Here is a 10,553-nt window from a genome sequence, read left to right as displayed (position 1 = left end):
TTTGTATTGTAGTCAAAGACATGCATTGCCAAAAAAAACTTTTGTATACGTTGTATAATTAGTAAAATATATATTAATGCTTTCTTAATTAATGCAATATATCTCGTAGTTGTGATTTTCCATCAACATAACGTCTTATATCAGATTTTATTTAGCATTAGGCTTTTTCTCGTCCAATTGTGGCTAATTAAACACACCAGGTCCAAGTCCATCGACATATACACCATAAAAACAAGAAGAAAAAAAAAAAACCCGAATCCACAAGAATTAAATCCAAAATTCCCCAGCATAATATTAATATGTTATGGAAACTTCAACTTAAGTTGATTATTTTAGACTTAGGTTTGTTCCTGAAATTCTATTCTTCAGAACAGCAATCCAATACGATACGATAGTATTAAACTAGAAACTGTAGTGAATCACACTACACATATGAATGCATAATGATGACCTACCTACTTATGCAAGGCAAAAGAGTGGGTCCCATTGGTATCGGTTTTCATCCTCCTGTAGAATAACACATATGCAGCATTCGACTTGACATCATCTTCAATGATGCCTGAAACATGGCTATCATCAAACCTGTACCACCTGTTCTGGTTAATAAGCTGCATCCAATCCATCCCACAAAAGTCAAAACAATAACAACGAATATTTAAAGTTATTATTAATTAAAACAAGTGTAAAGTTTGTGAAGGAGCAAAAAACCTTGACATGTGCAGTATAGTGACCAGCTCCCATGTTGCCATAGTGATTGGCCAAAGCATAAAGTTGGTATACTTGAGGAGAACCATGACTGTTTTTGTTATTAGCAACATATGTTGACAAGTCAAAGTCATGAAGAGGGAAGTCAACGTATGTTTCTAGTTTAATTTTCATGGTTCTGCTATACGAGAACCTTTTTAAATGGATCACTAGCACTTCCGGAAGCCTCCAAAGATCCAGTTTTTTAGTTGCTGGCCTTCTCTCTTTGCATCGAGGGCAGAACCACATGTCTTCAGGTACCAACGGTTCCTCACCCAGGAAACCTTCTATGCAGCTATAAATACTCACTGCTGATTCTGAATGAATTGGTAATGACAGATACATGAATGGATCAAACGTAACAGACATCTTCTCACATGTAGGACAAATCAAAGTCGACCTGTATTGCCCCTGTACGTCAAAATATAAAATTAAAATACTACTGTAAAACATTTTCATGATAAATGATTAAATTAAAATAATAATAATAATAATAATAATAATAATAATAATGAACTCACTTGGCAAACATCAACAATTATTGAATCATTGCGAGAGATGTGATTTGCCCAGTATTCATCAGCAATTTGTTCATCGGGTCGCCCATCAGCGTCTTTGGACTTGTTATAAGGCTTCTTTTTGACCCGGTTCAGATCTTCATGGAGTCCATCCAGCAAAAAAGCAAGAAGTTCCTGACCCCACATAAAAACATCAAACATATATATATATATATATATATATATATATATATATATATATATATATATATATATATATATATATGTAGACCTAAATTCATGAAAAGTCAACAAAGCAAAAACGAACCTGAGAATCATGCTGATTATTTCCAGCAAATTGTGGTGCGAAACGGGCAAGTTTTGCTTTGAATACCCGAGGTGCAAAAACTGCCCGACCTGCTGCCCATAACTTCCTAACCAACTCACCAAATGCCAATGCTAGCTCTCCCTACACGAGAAAAAAATATATATATTTTACCTTTAGACTTATTTTCGATTAAAAGTGAAAAATGAGGCATTTTAATTTTACCTGCATGCCTATAGGATTTTCCCTGTTTATCTCTTGATGAAAATCTCCAAGGAAATAGCGAGCAAATTGTGGTGTATGAACAAGGCATTGTATAGCAGTGTTCATGAAGCAGGTGTTTCCCAAATTAAGCAATCCAATTAAACCAACACAAGAACCACCCTTTATAGTGCCTGCCTTGTTTGTTAAACACAGGTTTGACTTGCAGGTTTTACTTTTAGACACACCATTGTCAATGTATGCACAACCATTCCCTTGAACAACAGTTTTGCAACGGCCATTGTGACCAATGACTTCCACCAGAATCTGTATAATCATTTTCATATCCAGTGAAAAGAGTTATATATATATATATATATATATATATATATATATATATATATATATATATATATATATATATATATGTGAGTTGTGTAACACACTAATGGAAAAAGTAACTCACATCCTGATCCATTTGTATGTTGGCATCATCAAGCGTTGCATCTAGGTCATTCAATAAAGCATGTTTGCAACGACCATAGTAATCCCAAATGCGTACCTAAAACAATATATATATATATATATATATATATATATATATATATATATATATATATATATATATATGAAAATATTAGGGAGACAAATCTTAAAGATAATCAAATGGTGAAAGATTCATATAAGACATCATTTACTTGATATGGAATAAGATGAAAAATCTGACAAGCCTTCTTGTGTAGTGCTCCAATTGTTTCCTTTCTGCTCATTTTTAAGGGATAATGGTCAACCCTTGGAACAAAATGCAGTTGAAGGCGTAAAGGATATACTTCAACAGTCAATTCTGTTTGTGAAGAACCACGGGTTATAACTTTTCGAGCCAATGCAGGACCTCCACCATACCTGCACCTCATAATACATTAAATAATTATAATACAATGACAAAGAAGTAGAAGAAGAAGGATGTTATGCACGTTCATACTAACCATGCATACAATTGATTCCAAATTTCTTCTGGAACCAATATGTAATCAGTGCCTTCTACCAATGTATCATAGATCTCAGGAGTTGAATCCTCAGAAGATGATTCACAGATCAAATCAGAATTGTCAATGCTTGGGGGCCTTCTACCTGAACCTTGATACTCCATAGATGATCCATCGTTTGTAGTAATTGTTGGGCTTTGATTAACAAATGCAGACCAAATTCGCCACCATCTGTAGGAAATCAGTGTAAATATGATTGAGTTCTTCCAACTTACTATTACTAATGAAACATTTGATCAAACATATGTCAATCATAAGCAATGAAACAGAAGATGAAATATTTGAGCAAACATATGTTGTATGTATGTATAAGTCAGGAGGAGTGTTCAAAAATTGAATGGCATGTGTACACATATAACAAAGCATGTAGCTGAACTCTACCTTAATGCAATAGATACTTTTAGCAGATTGATCCCAAGAGTGGCCTCCCATTAATGTACTATAAAACTGATTATTAATATACCAACCCCTTTAAGCAAGATCTAAATCTTAATTTCTTCTTAACATGAAAATATTATGCTCCCTAAGGCTAATAAATTGCTTATCTTACAAGTTATCAATGGAAGTGGATCCCCTACAGTTATACAAATGATGTAACATACAAATCCTATAGATCTACCTAATATTAGATTTCATACCATACAACTTCATTAGTGAAGTGAAGTAATTCACATCCATATACGTCCATTCATGATGGAAAGGGAATGCTAGATTTCAAATCCTTGGTTTCAGAAACGCATAAAACCCCGCAATTTTCTAGCACCAGAAAACTGGATGCTAAGACCCTTAATTAATTCTAACTGAAAAGGATCAACAAATTCAATCATCATCTAAAACAAGTATGCATGTAGTAAAAAGATATAGGATCCACTAGACATATACTACTAAAACCCTAAAAAAAAAAAATTAAAGATCTACATTCTTCCGGAAAAGGATTTTAACATATCGATCCAATTGCCATTATAAATGTTACCAAAGACACAAGATTCACAAGAGACGTGTATATACAATGTGATTACCTACCTCAGAGAAAGTAGAAAGAAGGTATCTCCTTCTTTGGCTTCAGCTTCACCTTTCCTTGCAAAGCCTGATATGACTTGTTTTTCTTCCTCCGGGGACAGATCCGTCAAATTACCATTTGCTGTTGAAATCTCCGCCATGCCTTCACTCCCTGACACGCAAAATTCAACCAAGATTTTTGAGCCAATGTCGGTCGAGGAGCGTCTCTTAAAGGGTGTAAGTAAAGCTTTGAAGAGACAGAGGCTTAATTTATACCCCTAACGCGCCCAATTTAATTACTTTCTTAGTTGGAAAATAATAATCACCTAAAAACAGTCCACATTCACTGTTGGCTTAAATTTGCATAAGTCAGGTTAGTTTTTAACTTTAACATTATTCTGGTTTCAAAACTATCCTTTCACCCACAAACTTCCATTTTATTTTAGCTCTCTTACACATAGCCACATTAAACCTTAACAGTCAGTGCTACAAATCAATATAACAGATTGATAAACTTCTTGCATCTGGTTAAGAAATGGTTGTGGTATCAAACCATTAAACTTAAGAGCCCAGATTTCTCTTGCATTTGGTTAAGAAATAGCAAGTTCATCTACAACTCCCAATTATAGAGAAGGACTATGAACTAACCTACATCAACATATAAAAAAAAACAGACAAAAGCCCCAATTTCTCTTGCAGCAACCACACAACTAGATATACTGAAACCCTAATCTTCCAAAACATCTAAATTCAACCAAAAAAGGATCAGCAAATTCAATCATTAAAAAATCTATATGGGTACTACTCCCTCCTTGTAATAAGCATTATATTTGCAATAGTAATGATTACAAACTTCTCTAATTCTCTAATTAAAATTTCTTAATTGCAAATTGTCATCGTTGATATGATCATTACAGATTCCTTATTTTGTCATTATGTGATCTAATGATATTCAACCGATTTTACTAAACTGAGCGCAGTACATGAACGATGAAGCAGTAGATATTACACGATTTATGAGAGATCATTATCATTATTACCTTTGAGTGATTAGACAAAATGTATCTCCTTCCTTAGTTTGAGCTTCGCCGGCCATTGCAATGTCTCTCATCATCTGTCTTTCTTCCTCCGGCGACAGCTCCGGTGAACGAACACCAACCATCAAAACCTCCATCATAGCTTCTTCAGATTTTCAGAGTAGAAAATACATGAGGTTTTATCATAATTTGGAGTCGGTGAAACCGGAAGCTATGCTCCTCACAACTTCCCCTGCCATGTGGTTTTCAGATTGCTGTCACTGGGTATGACGCCACCAAGAGGCATCCCTACCAACCCCAAAATTTTGAGGCTCCATAAACATATACCAAAATTTTTGTATAATCGATGAGATGTCCCTTGGAATTTTTTTTTTTTTTTTTTTTTTTTTTTTTTAATTATTGTCGTGTGTATCATTGACTATTTTTAAAGCTTATTTTAAATCAATAAAAAAAAACTATCGTTAAAAATATTTTTTTAATTTACCTGACATGTGTCATTGTATAACAAAAAAATCGATTCTTTCGGCTTTTGGACATCCTAATCTAGAGTTTGGAGAGAAAGGAAAAAAAGAAAAGTTGTAAAATAGAATAAGAAAAGAAAGAAAGGATACATTTATGACATCAACATATAAAATATAAATCTAAAGTTAACCTTATTTCGGTTTGGGTTGTATTGGGTTGGAGTTGGACAGAGAAGAAACATTGAATCAACTTGATTCGATCCTAGAATATAATTTACTTTACAGAGTCCGAGAATCCTTCCTTTGATAATTGACACAAACTACACACATATTTACATACATCTAATAAGTAGAAAAGGACTCTACACAAGACATTTCGACAAATAACTCAAAACACAGCATGCATGATGCATCATCATCATCATCATCTCCAGATTTGAGGTGAAAAGGCAGCTGCTGCACCTGATGACAGTGGTCAAAAGAAGCCAAGAAAGATCCAGGAAGCAAAAGTGGATTCAAGATTTTTTCTGCAAAGATGCATGGGGAAGCATGGAGTTGGTGAGTTCCTCATTAATCTTCACAGGCAGTGGTGGCATCTGCTTCATTATCTCTGGCATGTCGTTTAAGCTGCAATTTTATACATATAAACATTTTTTAAACACAATGTTACCCAAACAACACTTAAAGATGACATATTTTATTTGTTAATAACAACAGTTCAAATAACATACTCGTTCAAGATTGCAACAATGTTATTTCGGGCCTGGCAGAAGAGATTTATGTTCTCGTGCACCTGTCATGAGAGAGGGTCAGGGTACAACATTATAATCAACCCATCCTAGAGGGGGAGGGGTAATTTAGACAATTCAATGGCTAAGCTAGCTTTGTTGCATTATCATCATTATTGAAAATTCAAATCAAAATTTGAATTGGAGAAATATTTACCTTGAAAGCAGCAAAATTTGCAGAAATTTGATCCAAGGCCTGAGCATTTTGCTCAAGAAGCTGGCCAGCTGTACCCCCAATGGCTGCAGAAAAACTACTTCAGTCAAAGAAAAACAACCAACAGATATGTATAAAGAAAAGCTTTACATAAATTACAATACATCTGTATTTTGTCCTCATTAAGTCAAAAAGAAACTGCATCTTGTAGTAGCTATATACATATATACGGATGCAGATCACTTAAAAAAAAAAACTAGATTGATATGCATATGTCTGAAGAAGTTAATTAATAATAATATTGGCATTTAGTTTGTTATTTATAATTGAGAAATGAGTTAAGAGTAGAATGCAGCAACCTTTGTAAGAGATACCATCATCACTGTCCATAGAAACTGCTGATTGGGCATAAGGAGGGCCATTAGGACGGTTTGTAGTATGAGAAGATGACTTTACCAAATTCTCTGTTACTTTTTCCTAAAACATACAAACACAAAACCCAATAAATAATAATTAATTACACTTCGCACTTCTATCTTTACTTTAATGAATCATGCAATAAACAAATCTTAACTATATACATAAAATAAGGACGTAAACTCAAATAAACAAGATCAAACAATAAAAATCATCATTACCACCATAAACAAAACGGATGACTCACGAATCCATAAAATATACCTTTTTATCTTTATTTTTCCTCGACGAATTATTGTCCTCTTTTCTTCTCTTGCCATTTTCCTTTTTCTGGAAAAAAAAAAAAAAAAAAAAAAAAAAAAAAAAAAACACATAAGCAAGAGTTGATGCAGTCAATAAAGCAATGTATAATAACCAAGACAATGGAACATGGCCTCTATTTCGTACTATTCTTGCCTTAAAGATTAAAAAACTATTATATATGATTCAGTATTTATGATGCATAAAGGATTTATGCTACCATTTAACTAATTTATCTGTGTTTCTCTTTTAGCATACACAACTACTTTGGAATAATCTATAAATGCCAAAAGAGTGTCCTGAATCACAAGTTGATGTAACCAAAAGTATATTGTGATTCCTTTAGCCATTAAGTACAAAACATAATTGAGCGACAACATTAGCTCGTATGTATGAAATGCATTTGAAAGAAAAAGAAACCCCCCCCCCCCACAATTATTTAGCTGGTTAGGACTTGCTTACTCAAATTCAGATCTGATTTTTTTTTTTTTTTGAATTATTGAAGAAAAGAGTGTTGTAGAAAAAATCCACATGATTAGAGGAATAATACGATCATACCGACATCCATCTACAACGAAGCGCCACATCCCGAACTGTTTTATCTTGCAACTTCTTTGCTATCTTTGCATAACGCAATAAACTACTATCTGAGGCATATCTGCAAAACTCACATACAATATGAATGTTTGTAACAAATGAAAATAACATAACAAGTAGAGATACTACTTAGACAAAAGATATCAATAGATCATTCATATATTCCTCTTCTTTCTAGCATTTCATGTTTTTTTCTTTCGTGTAATCAAAATTTTCAAGCTTAAGGTAAATCTTGGTGATTTATGAACAGAGAAATCATCATATGACAATAAGATCAAGCACAAAAGAAGGATTTGAATAAAGTTAGGACTTAATGGGGAAAGCCTCCTTTCAACGGTTTTCTCTGCTTTAAGTCAGAAAATAACATTGAATACAGCTTGCAGGATTAAGTCAGGTACTGTTAAGCCTATTAAGTCAAGATGTAACTGCATAGTATTCATAAATCTAGGTTTGTTGAGCTCTACGTAGGAGCTATGGGGGTGGTTGAGTTGTTTGGGTGAGGGGACCCTGACAATCTAATAATTTCCTCCAAGATTCAGCAGAATTATCGAAACATAATAAAATCGCTTGAACCAAATTTTAGAAACAAAGCATGCAAATCCCAAGACCCTACAAATATCAAAGCAATCATCAAGTCGCCAAGCAAATGATTCTACAAAACCAGACACTTCGAGATCTAACACGATAAACAAAGCAACAACGAATATCCCCAGTTGATAATCACACGAAAAAACAGAAAACCCCCAAAAATTATCATACCATCAAAGCATATGAACAATAATTAACCCCTAAAATCTCCAATTCTAGCAACGATTAACATAATAAAGAATTACATACTTAGTGAGCAGCTCTTCCAAAAGGGACTGTTCATCCGGAGCCCATTCAACCGCGAGACCAGGGTTGTGCCTTAAGGCAGATTGAGTAGGACCCACCACCGAATTCTCCTGCACGGCGGCGCCACCACCGCTGTTATTGGCGGTGGTGGCGCCATTTCCATTGCTGGTTGACCCGTTGTTGTTTGCAGAAGGGTTTGCACTCGCCGCCATCAATATTCAATAAAAACACAATCTTTCTGGACTACTTTCAAATAAGTCGATTGTGAAATACTAAAAGGATTATCCGTTTGGTTTGTCGGGTGAATATAAAATTGAGATGGGGAACAAGTAGTTGACGAGAAAGGAAAGCCGATTTAAAGTTCCGATTTGTTTATAGGAAGAGGGTCAGACTTCAGAGAAAGGCAACGAGGGGGGGCGGATGAGAGAGAGAATCGGTAGTCAGTACGGATATGTTAAGTAAAGATCCTTTTGCCGATCCACGAGCAATTTGACCCATCTTGGGCGGTGGTGGGATCAATTTCACCCATCTTTCAAGGGCTATATGTGCAGTAAAAAGACTACTGACCTTACTTCTTACATCTTTACAACTCGGGGGAAACTGTAAGACCAGTGGGACTGATTCATGCCATGCGTAAAACCAACCAACAATTATTATTTTGATACCCGTGAAGATGTTCGTACAAACCACGAATATGATGAAAATCCTTTAAAAAAAAATTATAACTAGACGTTTGAAATAGTTGTTAAAATTGTTTATTATGATTTAAAATTATAATAATTAGTTCTGGAAGGTTATAGTTTTAATTCATGTTTTTTCTTTGGAATTTTTAGGTTTAAAATAGAACGCATTTAACAAACATTCTATTTTATTCAATATGGATTATGGATTGATCTTCACTAAAATTGTATCCGATGGTAAGTGTTATTTTATTAGATTTAACAAAACGGTTATGAGTGTCGTGAAAAATACATTGGTGGTTCGCGAAAGTAAGACAAACGTCTCCCGATATTTTTATACTTAATTCTTGTTGTCGTATGTTGTCCCTTTCATGATGGAAAATGATTGAAGAACATCATATTTGTTTGTGCATGTGGATCATCAATTGAGAAAATGATTGTGTTGCAAATAAGTGATCAATAAACATTTGTTGGTAAGTATATTTTACGATCGCAGTTGTTACACGAACATCCTTTGGAGTACGTTTTACCCTTTTATGTTATTTCGTTTTATTATTGTAGCTTGGGGTGCATAGAATATCATTTCCTTGACTAAATTTGAAGTAGTGTTAGTGAAACGATATCAACATGAATGACGAAAACCTCTTGCATGGTCCATGTAACACCCATAAAAATATGTCAAATTTAAACCTTTAAAACATTCAAAAACCAACAATTATTACAAAACTTGTTTTCAAAATATTTTAGTGTCAGAGTATCCCATAATCAAATCATGAAAACATAAGGAGGTGTACGATCACGCCTTCGCCTTCCCGCGATCATCAAAAGTACCTGAAACAAAATCAACAATTGTAAGCCCAAAGCTTAGTAGTTCCTGCAAAATACCAACGTCATACAATCATAATCATATCATGTAAACAAACATCATGTATAATAAGCCTTCACCCTGACTGGACCGCTTTGCAGGGCCTTCAGCCTATCTGTACCGCTCTATGAGCCTTCGGCACGTCTGGACCGCCTCGCAGGGCCTTCAGCCTATACGGACCACTCGTCGGGCCTTCAACCTGACTAGTACGCCCTCCCGAGTCTGTAGTCTATCCGGTCCACCCTGGGTATGTTGGCCTTCAGCACAAAGCAGGACCGCCTCAACCCAACCCCAAATCAAACAAACATGTGTACATAAATATCATACACTAGCATATATAACAGTCAAACCGATCCAACATATCACAAATCATAGCAACATCCTATAACTAGGATACCGACCTAACCGATCACTAACATAGCATTATGCCATTATCATATATACTGTAACGCTCTAAAAATTTCAACCAATTTAAACTTTTCAAAAACAACCCCATTTCATAAAGTTGTTACAAAAAGGTTTTCAATACAACTATTATCAGAGTCTTCCCAGAACCACATCATAAAACATAATCATGAGGAGCGGTACGATCACGCCTTTGCCTTGCC

The 10,553-nt window shown here is 34.6% G+C and overlaps 2 protein-coding genes across 3 annotated transcripts; both read right to left on the bottom strand.

The window, feature by feature from the left end:
• Window positions 1-267: 267 nt before the first annotated feature.
• On the bottom strand, window positions 268-5,183 carry LOC111908436 (ubiquitin carboxyl-terminal hydrolase 5). Of its 2 annotated transcripts, XM_052767604.1 has the most exons (10): window positions 4,853-4,992; window positions 3,837-3,984; window positions 2,754-2,984; window positions 2,466-2,670; window positions 2,234-2,329; window positions 1,792-2,094; window positions 1,570-1,710; window positions 1,266-1,436; window positions 709-1,155; window positions 268-608 (listed from the first exon to the last, which is right to left on the bottom strand). In XM_052767604.1, exons 2-10 carry the CDS (start codon window positions 3,971-3,973, stop codon window positions 456-458), a joined length of 1,884 nt encoding a protein of 627 aa, XP_052623564.1. In that variant the 5' UTR covers window positions 3,974-3,984; window positions 4,853-4,992; the 3' UTR covers window positions 268-455. The 2 variants fall into 2 exon arrangements, with proteins under 2 accessions (XP_052623564.1, XP_052623565.1); XM_052767605.1 differs by lacking the exon at window positions 3,837-3,984 and having other exon boundaries at window positions 4,853-5,183.
• Window positions 5,184-5,540: 357 nt separating this feature from the next.
• On the bottom strand, window positions 5,541-8,994 carry LOC111908459 (uncharacterized). The gene is made up of 7 exons (XM_023904288.3): window positions 8,404-8,994; window positions 7,528-7,627; window positions 6,934-6,999; window positions 6,612-6,729; window positions 6,256-6,338; window positions 6,042-6,103; window positions 5,541-5,937 (listed from the first exon to the last, which is right to left on the bottom strand). The coding sequence occupies exons 1-7, from the start codon at window positions 8,610-8,612 to the stop codon at window positions 5,826-5,828; spliced, it is 750 nt and encodes a 249-aa protein (XP_023760056.2). The 5' UTR covers window positions 8,613-8,994; the 3' UTR covers window positions 5,541-5,825.
• Between the last annotated feature and the right edge of the window lie 1,559 nt (window positions 8,995-10,553).

Source organism: Lactuca sativa, chromosome 9 (genome assembly GCF_002870075.4).
Source record: "Lactuca sativa cultivar Salinas chromosome 9, Lsat_Salinas_v11, whole genome shotgun sequence".
NCBI lineage: Eukaryota > Viridiplantae > Streptophyta > Magnoliopsida > Asterales > Asteraceae > Lactuca > Lactuca sativa.
Note: the sequence above shows the minus strand (reverse complement) of the source record. Positions and strands in the feature narration are given on the sequence as shown.

Coding starts and splice junctions, on each gene's coding strand:
- LOC111908436 (XM_052767605.1), bottom strand. CDS start 4,989: ATGATGGAGGTTTTGATGGTTGGTGTTCGTTCACCGGAGCTGTCGCCG. Junction 2,330..2,465: donor TTCATCTTATTCCATATCAA/GTAAATGATGTC, acceptor ATATTGTTTTAG/GTACGCATTTGGGATTACTA. Junction 2,095..2,233: donor ACATACAAATGGATCAGGAT/GTGAGTTACTTT, acceptor ATGATTATACAG/ATTCTGGTGGAAGTCATTGG.
- LOC111908459 (XM_023904288.3), bottom strand. CDS start 8,612: ATGGCGGCGAGTGCAAACCCTTCTGCAAACAACAACGGGTCAACCAGC. Junction 7,628..8,403: donor TTGGAAGAGCTGCTCACTAA/GTATGTAATTCT, acceptor TGAGTTTTGCAG/ATATGCCTCAGATAGTAGTT. Junction 7,000..7,527: donor TTCGTTGTAGATGGATGTCG/GTATGATCGTAT, acceptor TTTTTTTTCCAG/AAAAAGGAAAATGGCAAGAG.